The 22,163-nt window shown below is 44.3% G+C and overlaps 1 protein-coding gene across 1 annotated transcript; it reads left to right on the forward strand.

The window, feature by feature from the left end:
- The first annotated feature begins 18 nt into the window (after positions 1-18).
- GOLGA2 (golgin A2) lies at positions 19-20,201 on the forward strand. The gene is made up of 28 exons (XM_075716732.1): positions 19-66; positions 1,411-1,533; positions 1,917-1,997; positions 5,405-5,539; positions 6,160-6,203; positions 6,352-6,415; positions 6,883-6,942; positions 7,419-7,499; positions 9,353-9,391; positions 9,904-9,966; positions 10,213-10,306; positions 10,969-11,075; positions 11,650-11,708; positions 11,961-12,102; positions 13,162-13,251; positions 13,434-13,541; positions 13,641-13,728; positions 14,231-14,577; positions 15,400-15,513; positions 15,802-16,026; positions 16,326-16,425; positions 16,519-16,607; positions 17,210-17,363; positions 17,508-17,575; positions 18,189-18,291; positions 18,553-18,659; positions 18,866-19,034; positions 19,141-20,201. The coding sequence occupies exons 1-28, from the start codon at positions 19-21 to the stop codon at positions 19,386-19,388; spliced, it is 3,150 nt and encodes a 1,049-aa protein (XP_075572847.1). The 3' UTR covers positions 19,389-20,201.
- The last annotated feature ends 1,962 nt before the right edge of the window (positions 20,202-22,163 follow it).

Below are 22,163 nucleotides of genomic sequence, written 5' to 3' on the forward strand. Positions count from 1 at the left end.
CCCGGGCGCGGGGCGGACATGGCGGACGGCAGCAGGCAGAGCAGGCTGGCGGCGGCCAAGAAGAAGGTGAGGGGCCGGGCCGGGCCGCGACGGGCAGGGCAGGCGGCGCCGGGCTCCAGGGGCCCCGCGCGGGCCGGAGCCGCCGGGCCGGGCCGGGCCGGGTCGGGTCTCTCCCGAGGGGCGCGGGCCCGGGCCCCCGCCGCCGCCGCCCCGTTCGCTCCGGGCCGGGCTGCGGTGGAGGCCGCCGGGAGCCCCCGGGTGTCCGGCGCTGCGGCCGGGCCTTCCCGGCTGGCGGCCGCCCGCGGCCCGGGGAAGGCGGACGGGGAGAGGCCGGGCCTGGACTGCTGCGGTGCTGTGCGGTCTGCCTGGTCTGGTTCGGTGGTTTTCCCTTCCCCCTCACTCCCCCCGCCCCCCCTTTTTACATTTTTTTTCCTTTTTTTTCCCCTTATTTTTTTCCCCGGGGCGGCTGGGCCCCGTCCGTCCTGGCGGGATGCGCCTCTGTGTCAAAGTCATACGAACGGGAAAGTGTCCTGGAGCAGTTCAGGCTTCCATTTTGAAATCCTCCGAATAATGGGATCCTTCTCATTTTTTTTTTTTCTTCCCCACCTTGACTCCGGAGCGCGGCCGCAGCCATGCCAAGCCCCCGGTGTCTGGTGCAGCGGGGGCACGGGGGGATTTGTCTGAGGTGGCGCGGCGAGGGGCTGGTGGGAGCGGGTAATTTCCATAAACTGCCTGGGACTCACTTGGTTTGGGGCTTGGGTGTGCAGTAACGTACATGAAAATGCCGGAAGACCTAGCAGGATTCAAGTTACAGCTTATCAGACGAGCTTTTCCTGGGCGAAATGGATATGACTTAAAAATCAGTTGTAGATTGCTTTTCTTCTTACTTCACAGTTATTACAGTATCTGCATTAATAGGTTAGCTGTGGGGATTGTCATTGTCCTCCGTCAAATCCTTCACAGGGTGGAACATCTTACTATCAGGCACTGCTTTTTCACTTTGCATTCAGGATCAATTGTCCTTTATTAATTTTTCCTTATTGCTCTTAGTTATAACCCTAAAAAAACACCCAAAATATTTCTTTTAATCTCCTTTTAGTTGCAGTATGGAGTACCAAATTGTTCCCAAGAACATCATTAGCTGTGTACAGAAGTTGAACGTTTGCAGTTATGAGGCTCGTCATAAACCCACCACGCTTGTTTTTACTTTAGGCTTCTCTGGGCTTGTTTTGATTTCCCCCCCACCCCAGAGGGACAAACTCTTTGAAGGGTGTTTCTCTTGTCCTTACACTTTATTTGTCTTTTTACCCAGTGGAGTTTGTTGGGGTTTTTGGTTTTTTTTTTTTTGACATTATACTTATAGAAGGCATATTCTGTTTGGATTTCAGATTATTATTCTTTTTTTCACAGCTGAAGGAATATCAGCAGAAGAATAGCCCTGGAGCAACTGCAGGAACCAAGAAAAAACGAAAAACTAAAGACGGCAGTAGACCTGAGACTCCCACCAATGATGACCGGCAGCCTCCAGAGAATGTAAGTGTCTCATTCTTTCTCCCAAATTGTTTGCCACCTCCTTGTTCTTTGGTTTCCCCAACATGACTAGAGCCAGGAAAGGGTTATGCTGGTGCAATATATGAATGGCCTAGATGCCTGTGTTGCTAGCGTATGAAGTGTGCTACAATAGTTAGCAACTACCTCTACTGGATGGTGCGCGCTCGAGTTGGGGAATGTGCCGAAGCAGTGTTGGATCACACAGTGCTGTCGCGCAACCCTGGGTGTGTCCAGAGCTGCTTTTTTGAGGTGCGTGCTCCTAACGAGCTGGAGGATGCTGGCTTCTTTGGCTATCTTCAATTGACGTTTTCTCTCTGTCCTTTTCTGAGCTGTTTCTCTTTCCCCTTTTCTTTCGCCTCCTTTAGATTCAGAACATTCTGAAGGTGCTGGTGTCAGACCTTAACCGCTCCAATGGGGTAGCCATACCCTCATTGGACAAGAGGAAGGTGAGGCAGTGCTCGTGTCCCTCGCAGTGACTCGCTCTCCCTACTGCATGCTTCGGGTTCTGTTTACACTGACCTTGATTTTTCGGATGGAGCCTTGTCCTGACATATCCATTGTCAGTTATTTGAGTTTTGTTGCTGTTTTTATTAACGTGAAGCTATTTGTTAACATGTGTTTCTGTTGCTTGTAAGTGCTTGTTTTCTTCTGGTTTGTGTCAAACTTAACGTGAAAAAGCGAACCTTGTCAAAACCTCTTCCTTGAGGCGGACGAGCTTTGAGGAAAACCAGGAATTCGGGGTGAGGCAATAAACTAACAACCGCTGAGGAGAACTGCAGTAGGAGGAGGTAGTGTTTTCTTAGTCCGTATTTCTCCTGTTCTGGACATCATTGCTTTATTTCCTAGAGCCTCTTTTCTGAAGGGCATGTTTCTGCTCATCTCCAGGCAAGCAGCTGCCCTGAGTAAGCTGTCTAGTTATTCCAGCCAACCCATTTTATGACAGGCGATGAAACTTGCACAGGTGATGTACAGTCTGGCAAGTACCATGGGTTTAAATATGTTTAGGCAGGAAGTCAGATACTTCAAGTCAAGCATTTACAGGCTTTAGCGTCTTCACATTCCCAAGGTTCTGAAGAGGAAAGGGCAGGAAGTATGCCAGTAAGCAATAGAAATGTGTTCAGGAGCAAACATAAACAAACAGCCTTTTTTAAACATATATTTCAGACAGTCAGTTTATTTAAATAAGGCTCAAATTATGATAGAAACTCAGGGAAGTAAAATTTTTGTTGTACCAAAGCTCTGCTTTTCATTTTCACTTGCATCATTTTGGTAGCTTATTTCCCTACCATTGTTTCACTCTAGTTGTCATAAAGTAACTCATTATTATATTTACTGCATATTCATGTGTCTCTAGCAATAAATATAACTGTAGTGATCACCAGGGGTACCAGGGAGATACAGTGAAACCTGCAAGATGGGATGGAGTTCACTCGGAGTTGCCTTTGTATCCCTTTTCTCCTTTTTGTGTGATAATACAGCAGCTGTTCTGTCCAGCACACGTTGTGAACAGCAGAGAGTTTCTCCAACTGGACCTTATATGTGTACGTTGCGTATCAGTAGAACCTGAGCGACACGAAGACTTACTGCAAGTTTTGTGGGTGCTGGATGTGCCTGTCTAGCATCAGAAAGCATGTTTTGATTGAAGTTTCACTCGTGTCATGGGGACTGTTTTCACTTAATACTTGTAAGCTCAGTGTAAGTTAGATCTCGGAGAAAGAGACTTATTTCACATTGGAGGGTGAGATGAGGATGGGTGGTCCAGTGCTGTTGCGGAGATGGTATTTGGTCTTGTAGTGAAGACCTACCTGCGTTTATGGTTTTAGTCCTGTTCTGAAAATGGAGTTTTTATTACTTCTATTTTTCTTGTTTTCTCAATTTTTTTTTCTCTGCTTCCTCAGCATGGAGATACACATTTTGATCCAATTGGCTGTTACAGAATTTGTGGATTATCGTGTCTGAGGTCTTAGGAATAATCTGAAAACTAATCTTAATTGCACTATGCAATGAAAGAACGATTTCTCTTTCCAGTTGCCGTCTTGTAAAAATCCTGAGTCAGGAAGATGCTGTTCAGAAACTCACTTGATGCTAATAGGGCAGAAAAGCTGATCGTTAGCATCCGAGCTACTGCTGCCATTGGTGTCGTAATGTGAGGCAGACCCCTCCCATCTCACCCAATTCAGCTTTCTTGGCTGTGAAACACAGAAAACCCAACAAAATAGGAGCCTTTGTGTGAAAGCAAATGGATCCTGCTATATGCTAAGCTGACCCGAATTACGAGGTTTTTATTCTATGCTATTAGAACCTCACAATACATAATTTCCAGATAAGTGTTTTGCTCCTCTTTCTGTTCCCAACAAATTTAGCTGTTCAAATAGGGTTTTTTGTTTGTTTATTTATTTATTTCAAAACTACCTATAGTGAAGGAAGAAGAAAGGAGTCCTTGTGGTTAAGGCACATTACTGGTTTTTGCATATTGAAGCATTAAGCAAAAAGAATGTCCTGATCAGAAAAAAATAAGGAAATGTTTTTGAGATGTACTGGGGAAGATATTCTTTCTGTCCATCTGATGTTCTATATTGATGAGTGTCTGAACCAATAAAGGTGAAGTAACCTGTAGTTGGAGGAAGTAAGGGAATTCCTGACCTTCCTATAAGCACCTAACATACATTGCTCCTTGAGAGCACAAGTATCTGTCCTGCTAAAAAGAAATTGAGAAAATTCTATTTGTTTCTCTCTGTAGTCTTCCAGCTTATTGCTTTCATTAAATCTGTCTTCACTGTTACTGTATTCTTGCTGCTTGATTCATGAATGGAGTGCTGAGCAGGTAAACAGGGAATGCCAAGAGAGAGATTTCTTGTTTCCTGTGAAGTGCCAAGAAGGAAGTGACTGAAGTAAGAGGGAGCTCTTTCAGATGGAATAGCAGAGAGCTGCAACATATTGGTGGGGTTGAATGTTGACAGATGATGTAATTTGCTTCATAGTGTTGTTAAACGATGACTTACCAGAGCTGGATGATGAAATAAAGCAAATTGCCATAAAACACTAAAACACTGCTCTGGGCCTTTATGGCTCTCTGATGCTGTACGAGATAGATGAAATTGTCCAGTTCAGTGTGGCTTGGTAGAGGTGTCATCAGATGCTATTCATCCTCCCACGAAGGCTGGATGAGAACTTGCATTGCTGTCCAGAAATAGTTCTTTGGCCCTTCTCTTTTCTACTTAGATTCTTCTAGTCGTGGGATTTATAGCTCCAGCAGGGCCACAGGCACCTGCTCCCAGCCACGCTGAGTTTGGCCGGTTCATAAATGTCCTGTTTCTAAACTTGTGGTCCATGGCATGCCACAAACTTCACTGGGTTTTAGACACAGCATTTGAGTTTGACTAACCCAGTTTTCAAAGTAGTCACTAACCTGTTCTTTTTCATCTTAATTTGCATACAGTGATCCGTGTTTTCCCCAGACACATCTCAAAGGTAGTACTTTTCAAAGCAGAGTGACTACCATCTGGCTTTGCCCTCGCTCGCTTTTTGGCAACTCCTTTGCAGTAAATCTAGTGTGTGAACTTAGAGCTGGGTGACGTTATTGCCCCATGTTAAAGAAGCGAGTTTGATTATGGGACACCGGTTCTTTAGGCTGGCTCTGAGAGGGCACAGGTCTGGGACAGTGTTTGTTTGTGGGTTGATGCAGTCACCCGTTTGCTCTGGGGAGAACACAGATTCCCTTCCACATGTTTCAAAATGATTGATTGTTCGCATCTGTCTAGTTTTCACAGGCAGATCACAAGGTGATGTGTTCATGTGTGTTTTCGTTCATTTTGCATGAAGGCTGTAATTCCTGTGATGTGTTTTGTGACAGGCATACTTTGACAGTGATGTTGCCACTCGTAATGCTGAACAGCTTGCTACCGATGTCCCTGTGCTATCTAACAGCAACAGTCTACCTAGTTGTGGTTCTGTTCTGCCTGCTCCTGAGAGCATGCAGCTGACACAGGTTTGTGAATCATCATGAATATTGCCATTGAATCATTGAATATTGGTTAGTGATACCACATTTTTTTTGAGAAAGATGATCTTCATAAATACGACATGACTAATTCAGATTTTCTCCTGTTAAAAATACTACATTCTCCACTCTCCATCTAGTTATCACCTGTCTGTGAGGGCAGAGAGAGTACTAGCGTCCACATGCCCCTGCGTCTCCCAAAGCTGCTATTTTCCTTCCCCTTCTCGTATTTCATTAGCAGAAAGTGCCCTTAATAAGACAGAAGGTCTCCAGTCAGATCAATCTGCATTTCCTTCCACTACTTAAAGATTCAGTTGAAGTTTTTCCCAGCAAAGCAAAGCGTTGATTATGCTGATAAATAGTAACAGCAAACATAAAGCCTGTAACACTTGAGTTTCTCCATTCCAAGAAACCTGGGCTCACACCACTCAGAAATTATGTGTAAGCCAGGGCTGAGTTGGTGATTTTAAGTTCATCTTTCTTTGGGAAGCAGTAATTACAGGTACTGTGGAACCTGAGCCCACATGTAATCAAGTCTTAGTGACATATTCACAAATGTGACTCCCATCTTTTTACAGGCTTGTAAATTTTTCTGTTTTAATCCACAGACTCATGAAGCTGAGGATCATAAAAATGCTTTGGATGAGAACCGGTGAGTGTCTGTGTTTGTTTATCAAGCAGCTTTACAACAGGATCCCAAAGTGTCCAACAAATTAAGGTTTTATTCCTCCCAAGTGCTGTTCTGATTTGGGCAGTTCTCTGGGAGAAATTTTAATCGTGAGGTCTTTCTTTGTTCCCAGGTCTTTCTCGTCAACAGAAAGTCTCCGCCAGTTGTCTGAACAACTCAACGGCCTGGTTTCTCAGGTATGGCCTCATTTTGATCCATTTGTCCTATTAATTCTCTTGATGTTTGATGTGGAGCTTTAAGCAGTCAGCTCAAGAAAACACTCTCCATTCTCAGAGGTGTCTGCAGACATCCTACTAAACAATAAGATACTTAAGCATTGAGAAGCAAAACCTCCTGGCTTAGGAATGTAAAATTTCAGCAGTAGGAAGAAAAGCAGAGTGGGATGAGTGAACAGCATGTATTCATGGAAAGATGTATTCCTGATTTAGTGGAAAAGAATCTGAATCTGCATAATTCACATCAGCTTGTCACAGGGGGAGTCTGCATTTATCCTTAGCCAGAAAAGTATGTTTTCTGTACCTGTCTGTGGTACTTTGAAGTGAAAGGTGCTATAAGAAGTATTATTATGATAGTCGGTTCTTACTTAATAGTGATTTGGTGCCTTGGGGAATAAAACTGACTTACTTGACTGGTTTACTTCTAGTCTACGTCGTATGTGAATGGGGAAAGTGCTGTTTCTTCGACAAATATTAAGGAAATGGAAGTAAGTTGTTCTCAAGCTATCTTTTTTTTTTTTCTTCTTCTTATTTGCTACTGTTGATCACTTACTGGGACTCTGTGCTTACAGCAGTGTTAATGAGACCTAATTGAATGCACAGTTCACATACATCGCTGTCTAGTGTTGTCTTGGGCTGTAATCGGGTAGCTGTGGTCAATAGCAGGAGGCAGGTATCGGAGGTGTTTCCAGTTGGGGACTGGAGATAATCTGGCTTCCATGCAACTGCAGTCCTTATTTTTTATTCACTTTTATGTCAAAATGAAGCCTCAGCAGAAATGGATAAAATATGTTGACGTCCCAGCTGCTTTTGTTGAAACCAGAGATTTTGTTTTGTTTGGAGAATCTGATTATATCAAACTGTGATAATGATTTATTTTTCTGTCCTTTTTAATTATTGCTTTTTTCCTCCCCTCCTCCTCTTCTGCTCCTTCCTTTTTCTCCTGTCTGCATGTGCCCATCAGACACGTTACCAGGAGCTGGCAGTAGCCCTGGATTCCAGCAATCTAACTAACAAACAGCTCGTTACAAAGATAGAGGAATTGGTAAGAAACAATCCAACCAACCAATTTGACATTGTCTTTGCTGCTCCTCCATGCTCTCTGGGTGTCTGCAAGGTTATGGGCTCTCTCATAGTGCCACAAGGAAGGCTGCTTACACAGCACTTTGTAAGGAACAAAATGGGCTGCATGGAAAAACTGTTAGGACGATCAAAGTCTAAGGCCACTTGTGAATATATTGGCTCATCTGAGGAACAAGAAACAGTTTAGTTGTTTCCATTTAAGTGTGCTCTGCTGATCTTATCATGCTTTCCCTGGATGATAAGCATCCTGATAAAACAGCTATTTATGGTCCTGGTCTGAATCCCTGAAATACAGAATTCTGGTGCTGGCAGCAGTGTGAAAACCTGTTTCTGCAGGTGGTGATGCTGTTCTAAATATATCAGCAGAGTGGGAGCAATAGGTCTAAGAGAGAGCCTGGGGCCGGTTTCTGATCATATCCTCAGCTTCTCTTGGCACGATGAATGAGCTGCTTTGTCCTATGGCCTGCATGGATTCCTGCTGCTGCTTTTCAGCCTTCAGCTTTAACACTGCAAGAAATGCAGCTAAGTGGACTTGCTTCAGTCTGAAAAGAGCCTTTCTTGTGTGAAATACTTTTCCCCTTTTTGTTCCTCCCTCAAACTACACTTTTCCCAATGTTCAGCACTTCCCAGTGTACCCCATGATCCCTCTTGTTGTTTTACTTTTGGGTTTGGATTATTTTTGTTCTGTTCTGTTCTGTTTCTTTTAGTCTTTTAGCTGGGCTGCAGAGGTAGCTGGTATAGCGCACTGTCCACCCAGGATTCTCCTTGTTTGCCTGCTTTTCTGTTTGCCTGGAGCTATGTAGGGCCTTTGCTGCATTTGTGGTCTTGCCTTTGCTTTTCCTGGTTATGTTGTGCACTGGCATTGCTAGAATCAAAACCTCTAACTCATCACTCTTCCATCTGTAGTCATGTTTCAAAATGCACTGAAGCAGTAGTAGTAGTAGTAGTAGTAAGGAAACAGCTTGGCCAATGTCCACTCTTTGGGAAGGGGAAAAAGTACTAATTATGTACTTACTTAGAAGGCATCTGTGAGAAAACTGCCAGGGGGACAGCAAGAGCAAATGGCAAACACAGCAGCACAGTTTGTGTGGCAGCCTGGGTAGACAGCTGCCACTTTTGTCTCCTTCACCCCATATCTAAAGATGTATTATGTACAGTCAACAAATCTCCAAATACTTAGAATCATAGAATATCTCAAGTTAGAAGGGACACTTCATCCATAAGATTGAAATTGGCTAGGACAGAATTATCCCTTTTCTTTGCATTTGGCTTCAGCTCTTTTTCATACCATCTTTTGCAGAAGCCTGCCAACGTAAGTGCAGCTCTGCATGACTTAAAGGCCAGTTGTTAAGTGGGATAAAGGTCTAAGGTCTCATTTAAAAGACAAGACTATGGTTTTTGTTTGGTTTTTGGAGGTGTTTTTTGTGTGGTGTTTTTTTTTTTAAAGCAATTTTGGTGATTATCCTAATACACCAAGATCACTACGATTAATTTCATACATGTGGGGTGCAAGTTTAACTGAAGTTGGTGGATGCTCAGATATAAACATACAGGGGTTTCACTAGTGGTACTTGAGAAGAACTGTGGTAATGTACTGAGCAATGAAAAACATATCTGGCATATGAAGTATATTAGGGAGCCCCAAATCTATTATTTTTAATAGCTAAGATGAACTTCCTAGTCTTCTACAGAAAGGATAATGGAAATTCTGTTTGCATTCATGAGGCATGTATTCTACTTCATTAAAGTGAAAATGTGTTTCAGCAGTATGAGAGTATTTTCTCTTAATACTGGCACATCAATTTTCTTCCGTAGAAACAGCAGAACCAAGAAGCAGTGAATCAGCTGGAGAAGGTAAAGTGTGTCCTATTTTTGGACAGATACAGAAATAGGTGTCTGTTTCTCTGAGGAGTACAAAGTGTAGTGGGCTGTGGCAGAGGCCTGTGTGATCTTGTCTTATGTTAGATTCGGTTTCATTTGTAGCATAAAGTTGAATATTTTGACTTCGTGAGTTAGGCCTGGCAGGTAGCATTCTTACTTTGACAAAAGCTAATATTTAAATGCTCAAGTATTGGAGGAGTGCAGTGGAGGCAGATGACAGTTTAAGTCCTTGCCAGTAGCTTGCATTCCAAACGTTGCCACATTTACGCTAGCAGCGATTGTGCTATGCTGTCGTTGCCATTCTAGGATGGATAAATAATGAAGTAGTTCAAATAATGGAAGACTGAAGTATGTCTTTAAAAATACCGGTATCCTTTAGATGCTGGAAGTACTACCAATGAATCACTGCTTTTTAGTTTGACATAAAACAACAAGGGTTAACTATTTACATTTTTGTGCTGAATAGGCATCATTTGTTTATACAGGAAAAGAAGGAGTTTGAACAGAAATTCTCTAAAGAGCAAGCAGCACTGAGGGAACAGCTACAGGTAAGGCAGAGCCTCCGTTACAGTAATATCACCTGGCTTCTGCTGTTTTCTGGATTACTGACCACTCATAGTCTTTATCCTGGACGTCATGAGTCCATTCCTTCAGGAAAACTGGGAGTCAGTCAGCCAGACTGTACTTAACTGCAGGAGCTCTTTACTTTTACTGAATTATCCTTTTGTGCCAACAGTGATGTTGCAGTTACAAGCAAAGACGTTTTGCACTGAGCTGATTTTCCTTTCCCAAAGGTTCATATCCAGACTATTGGAATTCTAGTTTCTGAGAAGTCTGAGTTGCAGACAGCCCTTGGACATACTCAACAAGCTGCACGGCAGAAATCAGGTAATTGACTGTGAGCGCTCCAGCTCAAGCTGTTGGTTAAACTGTGGATTTCAAGTCACAGACGTGATAGTTGCTGGCAGCCAGCTCACAACACTCACTGACTCCTTAATGAGCAATACTTGGCACCGTCACTGCTTCTGTCATCATAGCTGCCACCAAATGGGAGCATGTTGATCCCATGGCAGTTGAGGTTCTTTTGTGCATCACTAAAGCCTTGTCAGCCCTGTTTGGGCCTGGTGACTACCCCAGACTGTTTCTTTCTGACTTTCTTCTGATTCTTTTAAAACTTTGTTCCCTTTTCTCTGCCCTCCCTCCCACACAGCTGTCATGTTAATGTAGGTTTTACCCAAGCCTTTCATTCTGAACTAAACTTGAGCAATTTATCCTATTAGGAAAAAACAAAAAAACAACGTATTGTCTATTGTTCTGCAAAGGAAGTTTCATCATCTCCCTCTAAAAGTGAGGAAGGTAGTTACAGAGAGCTTTACTGCCCAGAGTTGCTAGTGATTCACCTGTAAGGCCAGGAGTGGAACCAGGTCTACTGATTTACAAAGCTCTGTGCTGCCTTAAGAGCTTGTTGACAAAGTAGAAAGTGCTGTTCAGCCAGTTCCAAAAAGCTCTTTGTGGTCTAGCGTCAACTGACTCTGCTCTGACTTGTTCAGGAGAAGCTGAAAACCTGGCTGCTCGCTTACATTCATCTCGCCAGAGGGTATCAGAGCTAGAACGTACTTTGTCCTCCATCTCCATGCAGCAAAAGCAGTCAGAGAAGGTAAGAGTCACCTCTGTTTATGCTTAACCAGCAGCTCTGCCTTTGGCTACTTGCTTGTCACTACACTACTGCAAAGTCTGTAGTCCCTGCTTAGAGAAGAGGCAGAAATTAACCTTGTTAATTGATAATTAACCTTGTAAAGCCCTGTATTCTCCATGATCAAGGCAAACTTCATTCAGGTTTCTGTGACCACTAATCTTATGGTCCAGTTGCTGTCTTCAGATCTGGCACCTTACTTCATTAGTCTTGCCAGCTCCACACAACAGAAGCCTCACTGAGACCTTGTCCCAGGAGGGTCTCCATTAAACAGGCACTTTAGTACTGATATTAATCCAGAAGTTTGCAGAAATTACCTCATGTTCAGTTAGTAGCATCACATTTGAAAAGACTGAGCAGACTTACTCCTGGCAAATTCAGTAGGTTCTAAGCAAACCTGTCCTAAGGATTTTGTCAAAGTTATGACCTTTTTAACTGTAGCTGATGGGCTAAAGGTGAAATAAATGAAGTATTTTTTTAACATCTGATTTGTTTGGCTAAAGTCTGTAGGTGAATCAATAATTTCTTTTTTCTTCAGCATAATAAAGAGTTAGTGAAGGAGCGAGACAACCTGAAACTGGAGCTGTACAAACGAAGGTAAGTCCATTCTGCTTGTTACTGCACAGTGACACTACTCTTCTCAGTAGATCCACAAAACGTAACAAGGGGCACAGACTACAGGTGGTGACTTGGGAGGCTAGATATTCAATTTAAAAAAAAAAGTCACTAGATGTGATGTTTCTGTGATCCTAGCTGCTATGAACTGGATTGTAAATTTATGACATGGACATCAGCAAACCCGTAGTACATACAGTGATGTGACTTTAATTTTTTGTTTGTTTGTTTCAGCAAAAGCAGTGAGGAAATAAAGCAGCAGAATTCGGAGCTGTCAGAGCAAGTTCACTCCCTGGTTTCCAAGAACTCGGCTATGAAGTTGGATATGGAGGATTTGCATAAAAAACTGGAAATGGCTGAACTGATGATTCAACAGGTAACCATAGTGCTTCTGGAATGTGAGGGGAGATCACACTGATCATTGGAAAACTTTGCTTCTGACAGCGGGGGCAAGACTTAACTCTTGTTTTTAAAGGAGGGCGCAAAATCCCATCAAGACATAAAGGCTTTCAGTGTGGCCTCGGAGGAACAGAAAGATGTATTCTAAAGAGTTGGAGCAGTAGATTTAAAGACATTGTGACATTGGTCTGCTAAAAGAATGTCATACAGTATGAGAGGGTGACTGAACATACCAAGTGTGAAAATATGGTGACTTTTCCTGCTTGTATCTGTTCAGCATTTTGGTTACTCAGTTGTGCAGTCTCACTGAGAAACCAGTTGAGTAGGGGTGGTGTTTGTACCCATCCTAGCAGAAGGTGGTGAATTGGACAATGGCAACTTGATGGTCAGCTGGGGAAAGTTAAGCAGCCAGTTAGAAAGGGAGTGCATGAACACAGCTGTTAGCAGTTCAGAGAGCAAGCTTGGTGTTAAGGTGAGCCTGTGAGGGAAGAAACTGTTCTTTTTTTTGTTTGCTTTTCCTCCCCCCGCCCCTGACAGTGGTTTTAAGTTACCCTTGAAATAAAGCCAACTGCTACTCTTCTGGAACAAGTACTGTGTCTCAACTGAACCAGCCTTGCTACTTAGTCCACTGACATGTCCCAGACATTGGCTTTAAATTCCTGACATGTTTGACAACCTTTAAGGTCACAAGCTTTTATACCATCTGATCTGGCTGTATAATACAGACTCTGGGAATGCACAAAGTTTCTGAGTCAAATGATTTGATTAAAGTGCATTTACTTAATTAAAAAAAAAGGAAATACAAAATTGGTAGGGAGGAGCTGCCTAGTTCAGCCTGTTTTACAGGGCTAAAATCTAAGCTTTTTGATTTTAATTCCCCTTTTTTTTTAAATTGAACTTGACTGTGAGTTGGAGCACTTTAAAGAACTATAGAAGGTTACAACATGGATCATGTGGCAGGTTACTATCAGGGGAAAGGCTATGCAGAAATTGAGTATTAGCATTTTGCCATAACTTTTTAATATTTTGTTGGCAGCTTTCAAATCAGGCAGGGAGTCTGGATGCAAACCAGCAGTTGCAGATGGCACTGGAGGAGAAGGCAAGCCTGGAAACCCAGGTTGCTCAGGTAAGAAGTTGTATGAAATATGATCTAAATCTTGATGTCTGTGAAGAAACTTGTGTGGCAGAAGAATGCAGCCTGAGCTTTGCATTAACACTGGTTTCTTCAAGCTTTTATCCCTGAAGCACTCACTGCCAAATTTATTTAGCCAATACGATTTTCTTTGTATTTTATTTTGTTTTGAACAGCTCTCAGAGTCACTTCACCAGCTCCAGGTAGAAAGAGATCAGTATGTAGAGAAACTGAAGGAGGAGCGGAGCATTTGGCAGCAGCGGGTACAGCAGCTCTCCGAGCAGGTAACATCAGGGGCAGTATCACAGCTGCTTTTGACAAACACAGGCAGGACTAAATGCATCATGAACATTGTTTTAACTTTCACTTGTGTGGCCTTGCAGGTCCACACAATGGCAGAGGAGAAGGAGAAGCATATGGCCCAAATTCGGGAGCTGGAAGCCAATGTTACAGAGCTGTTGAGCAAATCAGGTAGGGCTTCCAAAGTGGGGCTTCAACTGCAGAGTACCAGCTGGTTAACTCTGTCGCCACTGTGCAGGAACTTCTGCACGCAAGGTGCAAGTAGTTCTGATGCTCTGAAGCCGTGAAGGCAGTAACCCAAAGAAACCCTTCATCTTAGCAAACAGCAAGTCAACTACTTCAGCTAAGTGACCAGCAGACTGTTAATGCGTTTAGTATCTGCCTGACTGTACTGTCAGCCTCTCTGGCCCAGGAGTGTGGGGAGGCAGGATGCCCTTGCTAGGGCTGTGAGGGAGTTAGCAGTGCATGGCAGGATGCTGTACTTGGTTTGAGGGTTGTTTTGCTCCGTTACTCCTCTCGATTCCCTGCAGTGAGGACTGGATACTGCAGCTGGTGATATCTTCTGGGTCACAGAGCCCTATATGTTGGGGTATGCTTTGTGTATATGATAGTGATGTGTATTACACAGTGATTTAGCCCTTTGATTGAGCTGCTTTTGATTCCATTTTCTCAGCAGTTAAGCCCATGGATATTGAGCCTTCCTCACCAGCAGGGCCCACAGCAGCTGAGCTGAGTCTGCAGGAAGAAATCCAGCGGCTGCAGCAAGAGAAGGAGGAACTGCATGGGCAGTACCAGGCCCAGGTCCGGGACAACGAGCAGCTGAGCCACCTCAACCAGGAGCAGGAGGAGCGGCTGCTGGAGCTCGAGAAGACTGTGCAGCGCTACAACGAGGAGTCTGTGGACAGACAGCAGATCCTGGAGGACATGCAGAGTGACAAGGCCACAATCAGTAGGGCACTGAGCCAAAATCGGGAGCTGAAGGAGCAGCTGGCTGAGCTGCAGAATGGGTTTGTCAAACTGGTATGTCTCGTGCATCTTTTCCCACTGCTTCCCTCATTGGTGCAATCTTTTTGTAGCACAGATGTAAAAACCTGGCAGAAGCATTATCCATCTCTTGTCCTCTGAGGCTATGGATCCTCTGTCTTCTGTGATACACATTGCTGTGCCAGGAGGTTCCCTGTAGTTCCTTACTCCCTCAGGTGCTCTGGCAGATGAACGAGTATCTTTGCCCAGAGCAGTTTCCTTTTCCCTCTCATCCCCTGGCAGTCAGGCTGTTTCTTTCCCTGAGTATTCCTCTTGCCCTTTTACCCTTGAAGATACCCATTTTCTGTTCCCTGTATTTACCCATGAGGAAGAAGTTCTCGGCAGTCTTCTCTCTTGCTGCTGTCATTCTTACCCGTCCTGAAGCTGAATCCTTACTCTCACTTGCTTCTCAATGTAGCAGCTTCCTCTTTGGGGCCCTGGCAAACTGACCTACAGTCTAGTTGCTGGTTTTATTTTACTCCTTTCTGAACTCCTTGTTTTTTGAATGTCTGCAGCTCTGTTTGGGATATTCATACCACCCATCTGCTTTGGAGCTGACAGGCTGTGTGATGTGCCAGGCCTCTTCCTGGCACTGTCCCAGCACTGACTCCCCTGGCTCTTTCCTTGCTCTTTGCCCATCTTCTGAACTGTTCTGTAAGTTACTGACTGCCCTGAACAGTCAATTTATGGCCCTTAGTTACACCCCAGAATAACACAAGGGATGGCACCCTGTTGTATCAGGAATTAACATGGTTTATTGAGAGTATATGTTTACGTTAGTTGGGGCAGTTTCCTTATACAGTGGTATTTGTCTTGCAGACAAATGAAAACATGGAGGTTACAAGTGCCCTACAGTCAGAGCAACATGTAAAGAAGGAGCTGGCCAAGAAGCTTGGGCAGCTGCAGGAGAACCTGGGGGAGCTCAAAGAGACGGTAAGCAACAGCCGGTGGGATGGCAGGGCAGGTATGTAGCGGTTTATGCAAACTGCTGGCAGCTTTCCAGACTTTGATGGAAGATGGACATTGGTATTGTAATGATCAAGCTGGGAGCCTTCCCCCATCGTCTGCTGTCTAACGTGGGGGACCAGCATGTGGGGGCAGATGGTGGCTGCCTGCCTAGTTGGTGGCTTTGGGGCAATGTTGACAGTTTGGATCATGTCACAGGGATCAGCTTTTCTGGCAGAAATGGTTTGATGTGATGGTTCGATCTTGTTATGTTAGCTGGAACTGAAAACACAGGAGGCTCGGGGGCTGCAGGAGCAGCGGGACCAGTGCTACAGCCACTTACAACAGTACAGCGTGGCGTACCAGCAGCTGTCTGCCGAGAAGGAGGAACTGCACAAACAGTACTTGCTTCAGACACAGCTTATGGATCGGCTACAGCACGAGGAGGTTCAGGGAAAGGTGACAGTGGAAATGCACCTAAAAGAGCTGCAGCAGACCAAGGTAACAGTAAAAAGGGGCAAGTGGAAAGACAGGAGAAAAAGTGCTTAACTACATTAAGTATTAATTAAGCAAAAGGTTGGACCAGATGATCTTTCGCAGTCCCTTCCAACCTGGGCTATTCTATGATTCTGATTACATCCTGTGCAATACAGGTGAACAATACTTGTCTGGAGCAGAAGCACCGCTTTTTTTGTGTGTGTGTGTGTGTGTGTGTGTGTGGTGCTACTGCCTGAAGATGTAGTGACTATTTGCGTTCTGGCTTGTGCAGATTTCGGTGATCTTCAGCTTCTCTCTTGCAGGAAAGTCTGGAAGCTGTAGCTAAGGAAAACAAAGAGCTGCAGGCCCAGATCAGTCAGTTAGCAGCAGACCTGGATGGCAGGATTTTGCACCGACTAGAGGGTGAGTAGCTGCAGATAGTCTCCAGGGAGGAGGTGGAGCTGGCGCTGGCCTCTCTGGAGTACTGCCTCTTTGCTCACCTTCTTCCTCTTACAGGAGACGGAGTTGAAAGTGAAGCAATGACTGAAGAAATCCAAAAATCTTCATTTGTGATCCCAGAGAAGTTTGAAAGCCATGAAGAAATGGTGAGTCTTAATGGGTAGAAAAGCCTTTGGTTTTAGTTCTAAACAAACACCCAGAAAAGGAGGCAGGTTAAATTGCAGAGAGGTTCCACTGGGTGCATGGAGTAGGCTGTTTATCAGCTGTGATCCCTACCAGCTGAGGTGCAGTAATGAAGGAAGTGTAACAGTTGCTTGTGCAAAAACAAGACTTCTGCAGCATCCTTGCAAGATAGGCTGGAAATCTGGCAGTGGCTTTTAATTATGAAGACAACTCAGCTGGCAGAGTAGATCTCTAATTACGATGACAACGTTCTCTTTAGTTTGGAAGGCAATTTGGAAATGGTCTTGAATATCTAGATTTTTCTGTAAGTACAGTCATAACTGGAAAATACTGCCATCAAAGAGATATCATGAGAGCGAGTATTTAACCTGCATCTGTGTACTGCTTGGGAATGAGAAAAGATGCAGTAGTTGCTGCCTGGTTTAGTTCCAGGGCAGTCACTTGGTACTTTGGTTTTGTACCCATAAACAAAATGGGGTAAACTGTTACTCTGTCCTGAGATGCACAACTGATGGTGCTTCACACAGGAGAAGCACTAATGTGCACACTCTGGAATTCTTCTTAGGTCGCTTTCTTGACATCTGCCATGTCCCAAGTGGAGAAGGAGCGAGAAGACATGAGGGAACAGCTGGCTGCTCAGAAACAGCAATGCAGAAGCCTCCTGCAGCAAATAGCAGCTCTTAGGCAGGAGCAGCAACATAACGTCACGCTGGGTGGAGGTAAAAATTTGGTGCAGTTTGGGGACAGTGTGAATATGGAGGCATGCCTCGGCCAGCTGCACTGGCCCCCGTGAAGCAGATCTACAGGTTTTGTGAGTGCATCATGTCCAAGGAGGAACTGTAAATTACACATGTCCCTTCCAGATTCCACTATGGATACTGTTCCAGTGGAGGTTCACGAGGCTTTGAAAACTGCCATGGAGAAACTACAGGTAAGCAAAGGATCTCATCTTCTTTCAGCCCCGCTACCCTGCTTAGCTAGACTTTCATCTAGTGTCAGACTCTTATAGCACACACGGACAAATTGTAGGGGAATAAGTAGCAGATGCTCCATAATAAGAAGCTGCTTCCTAAAAAGCTTATCACTGCTTGTCTCAGCACAGGAAGGCTTGCAGCAGTAACTCCCCTCCCACCTCCTGCAACGACTGTGAGTATAAGGGCCCAAGACTTATGTGTGGTCTTTTTCTAAAGAAATAGCTGACAAACAGACTGAATATCTTCACCCTGCTGGGATGAAGCAGCTGGTCTGCAGTCTTGGAGCCAAGTATGACCAGAGTTGTGCTGTCCCAGCAATGAGAAGGTTAAAAGGCACTTTGTTTCATCAGCCCTTCTGCTTCCCAAAATGCAGAGATGCTTTGTTACACCTTCTCTAGCTCTCTCTCCCCTCTGTGTTCCTTTTTAGCATAAATTGGAGACCAGTTGTAAAGGCAGCGAGATTTGTTCCCTAGGCTCAGGGCAATGTGAATGCAGGGTGTCATCTTTAACACAGGTATTCTCTGTACATGAAGCAGTTCAGATGATTGATAACTGATTTTTTGTGTTCAGTCCCGTTTCACAGACCTGATGCGTGAGAAAGCTGATCTGAAGGAACGGCTAGAAGAGTTAGAACATCGCTGCATACAGCTCTCTGGGGAAACAGACACCATTGGTATGTTTAGGTGACACCAGCACAAGCTAGAGCTTGCTCAATGCATTATTTATTTGGGGAATAGAAGGTCCCCAACAGGTTTCGGAGCTGGAGCCCTCCAACTACTAAGCAGTTCAGGTCTCCTACTGCTGCCTAACTAGGCTAGATCTCCAGTCCGGGTTGGATTTGCTGGATCCTCATGTCACATAGTTCTATGCTCACCATAAGGCTTGTATCCCAGTCGTGCTAACGCTTACTTCTTACGCTTCTGTTTTATTCCAGGGGAGTATATTGCATTATACCAGAGTCAAAGGGCTATCCTCAAACAGCGACACCAGGAAAAAGAGGAGTACATCAGCAGATTGGCTCAGGATAAGGAAGAGATGAAGGTAAGGAATCTTTTCTGTAGTACTACTCCAAGCAGGGCAGGCCTGGGGAGCACTTGCATAGTCCAAACCTTCACATGTTGTTCTTCAGCTAGCTTTTACTTTGAAGTTGCTAATTTTGTGACAGAGGCGGGACTGCAAACTGTAGTGCAGCGTTTGTGGCCACAGGGATGTGCACATTTCATAGGCTTTCCTTTACTTTGGTGCAGATGAAACTACTGGAACTGCAGGATTTAGTGATGCGTCTGGTCAGGGAAAGAAATGAATGGTACAGCAAGTATGTAGCAGCTGCTCAAAACCCAGAACTGTTAGCAAGCCAGAATGAAAGTGTACTTCCAGTGGAGAGGCGCATTGAACTGAACGCTACTGATGGCGAAGGTAAGCTGCAGGCAGGACAAGTTCTGTAAAAGGGAATAACCCGAGGCCTCCCTGTTGTGCATGGACGGGAAGAGTTACCTGCCTGTCTTGTCTGTGTTCCTTACAGGGTTACGAGAAGTGAATTTATCAGATGAAGCAGAACAAGAGGCTGCTGTTCATCAATCCGGTTTCTCCCCTGTTGACAGTAAAGCTGCTCAGCCAAGCCAAGAGGACCCCACAGCAAAGCAAATAATGCAGCTTCTGAGAGAGATCCAGAACCCTCAGGAGAGGCTGGGCTCCCTGCTGGAAAACCCCTGCATTCCCTTCTTCTACCGCGCTGATGAGAACGATGAGGTCAAAATCATGGTAGTTTAAATGGCGCTAAGTCTTACAGCAATTTTCTATGAGCCTGAAAGGACTTAACTGACTTGTACGTGCCCATACCTCTGCTCAGTGCCCTTGGTCAGAACAGATACCTACTTTAAAGACATCAGGAAAGAGGGATTGCACAGATGAAATTTGAGCATCAGACCTCATCCTCCCTTTCTCTTTCTTCTGTTACTTGGTATGCTTGGAGTACAGGCAGACTCGAACTAATCCTGGGAGGCAGCTGGTGCTGGGACATCACCTGGGCCAGGTGCAGGGGATTCCATGACTTTGGGCAAAAATGACTTAATCCCTTATCCCAGACTCTGCTGCCAGCAGCCAGCATCACAGCAGTGACTGAGCAGTGGTTCTGATCCATCACTCATGACTGTAATCAGCCTAGTTCCTGCCAGGGCTCCCAAACTAACTTATTCTGGTAACAAACTCTTTGGACTCTAAACAGGTTGGTTTTGTTTCATACTATGTATCTTAAACTTCCCACATCCTTCTGCAGCCTGCCTCTTGCAACTGTACCTGAAACCAGCCTTGAACAGCCAAAAGATACAGGCTCCTGGCTAGCTGGGCAGCACTACAGACCCATTTACTCTCATCGCTAGGGGAAGGGACCGAGGGTTGCCTTTTGAGTCTTTTTGGTTACTTGACAAAGCTTTATGTGATTCTTGGGAGTGGGGTGGAAATGTAACTGCACTTTGAAGGATGATGTGTTTGACTTGTATGTGTCTGAAGGTTTTATTTATTTAAAAAAAAAAAAGGGAGAAATAAGTAAAAGGAGACCACTTAATAAACATGCTTTGTTTTGAATTTCTGGACTCTAGGGGTACTAGTTCTCCATCACTTACATTTCCTCTTCTCCCATCTTGGTAAGGAGTGTGTTTAGATGGGTGGAATCCAAGATCCTGTGGCCCCTGTTTAAGTTCCTGGGGCACACATCAGCAATAGAGGTAGCATCTGGTGCTGCCTTGAAGCTGTAGCCCTAACCCTAAGGAGAAAACAAAACATCCCCTGAAGCAGCAGCAAAGCAATTCCCTTGGGTGTGCAAGTGGTGATGTGAACTTCACATAGATACCCTGCAACTGAACTTGCCTTTTAGGCAAGAACTGCCTGTTCTTAAGACAGTTTCAGCAATGGAGTTTTAAGGAAAACTGCAGGGGAGGTTTAAGGGACCTGACCATCACACACAAGCCTGGGCTAGTGCCTCAAGAAGCACACACCACCTCCCTGTTAGCCTGTCAAGGGAGATGCAAGCACATGAACACATTATCAATTCTGGGGTTTGTCAACAACAAGACAGACCATTCATTTCTTCTGTGTCCAAGTTGGTCAACTTTACACAGCATGGTAGAGAGCACTTTTTGTCTAATGCCAGAAGCAGATGAAGCTGTTCTTTTTTCAAATGGTTCATTTTGATTTTTCCATATACAACTGAAAAAAGTGTACACAGAACAATTAGTGCTTTCCTGCAAGCCCACCAGGGGAAGATGGAAGCTGGTTTTGAACCCCTTTCATTTAAATGGTGCTAGTGGTGTCTGTCTGTTATTAGCACAATGCAAGCAACATGGGCTCCCAAGCTCCTGGCTGTATGGGTTTGTGTACATAGTGTATCTCTGTAAAGTGCTGTATATTCCTTGAAGAGAGACTAAGCCTTTTGCAGCGTTTATGCCTGCTTAAGCTATTCATAAATCTGTATCATAACTAATGGGGGGCAGGGCTGTGATTTAATACAGAGCATTATTATAGATGGAATAAATATTTATTGGGTGTTCTACTCTAGTACTGTGAAGGAGACAAGAACAGTGAAGGTCTGCAGTCTGTTGCAGAGGTGACTTAATCCTGTTAAAAATTTGCTTTCTGAATAAACTTATTCAGATGGGCACCAAATAGATGTTGTACTTCTGTCTAGATCACCTTGACATTTGGCCAGGAAAAAAAAAGGAAGAATGAAATCTTTATTAAAAAAAGCTGGCCCAACTCAAGAAACACCTGCCCTGGCATCAATGCCCTTCTTTTCCCTTAGCTTTCATGAATGTTTTCCTGTAGGCAGACTGCTGACAAGCCTGAGACACTTCTCTTGGCTAGCATTTTGCATCCAGACCCTGGGTTCAGATTCATTTTTCACCCTGTTCCCTTTAGGAGTGTTTTCGTGACCCCACCTTTACCTGGAGTGAACTAAGAGCCAACACACAAGCAGGAGCTATTCTTCAACTGACACGTAGTAGCTTTAAATGGGAGCAACTGAACCACCTCTGATTTGAGGAAAATAGAAAAATGCTTCTTAAAGGCCATAAGCACTAAACAGCTGTTATGCTGGGAAGAGGACACTTCATTTGACAAGGTTGTAGATCAGTGGATAGGATTTTATCTTGCCTGGGCAGGGTAGCTGGTATTCTTATCAGAATGTACTTAACCTTTGATAACCAGCAGATAAGAGGTTTCTAGTTTTGCAAAATAACGCTCTAATATTTACTTGAATAAATGCACAGTTTTGCCTTCAAAAATATAATATTCTTTAAGAACAACCCTATATATAACACCAGAGATAGAACAGTTCCAGTGAGGGGGAAAAAAAAAAATAGGACAGGGTAGGACGAGCAACAGTTATTGCCTCAGCTGAGTAGAAGCTGAAGTTACAGCCCATAAAAACATGCAAGACAGATAGCTAGAACACACATAGGAAGGAAGCACTAGAGATCTAGTCTATTCACTCAACCCACACCAGTATCTCCTTTGAATGAAGTCTTCAAGGAGATTTTTAGCTTATTAAAA

Source organism: Pelecanus crispus, chromosome 9, assembly GCF_030463565.1.
Source record: "Pelecanus crispus isolate bPelCri1 chromosome 9, bPelCri1.pri, whole genome shotgun sequence".
NCBI classification, from domain to species: Eukaryota; Metazoa; Chordata; class Aves; order Pelecaniformes; family Pelecanidae; genus Pelecanus; species Pelecanus crispus.

Excerpts from the sequence above, each read along its gene's own strand:
- GOLGA2 (XM_075716732.1), top strand. The coding sequence starts at position 19 with ATGGCGGACGGCAGCAGGCAGAGCAGGCTGGCGGCGGCCAAGAAGAAG. Across the intron at positions 9,967-10,212 it reads CACTGAGGGAACAGCTACAG|GTTCATATCCAGACTATTGG; the intron begins GTAAGGCAGAGC and ends CCTTTCCCAAAG. Across the intron at positions 17,576-18,188 it reads CTGCCATGGAGAAACTACAG|TCCCGTTTCACAGACCTGAT; the intron begins GTAAGCAAAGGA and ends TTTTGTGTTCAG.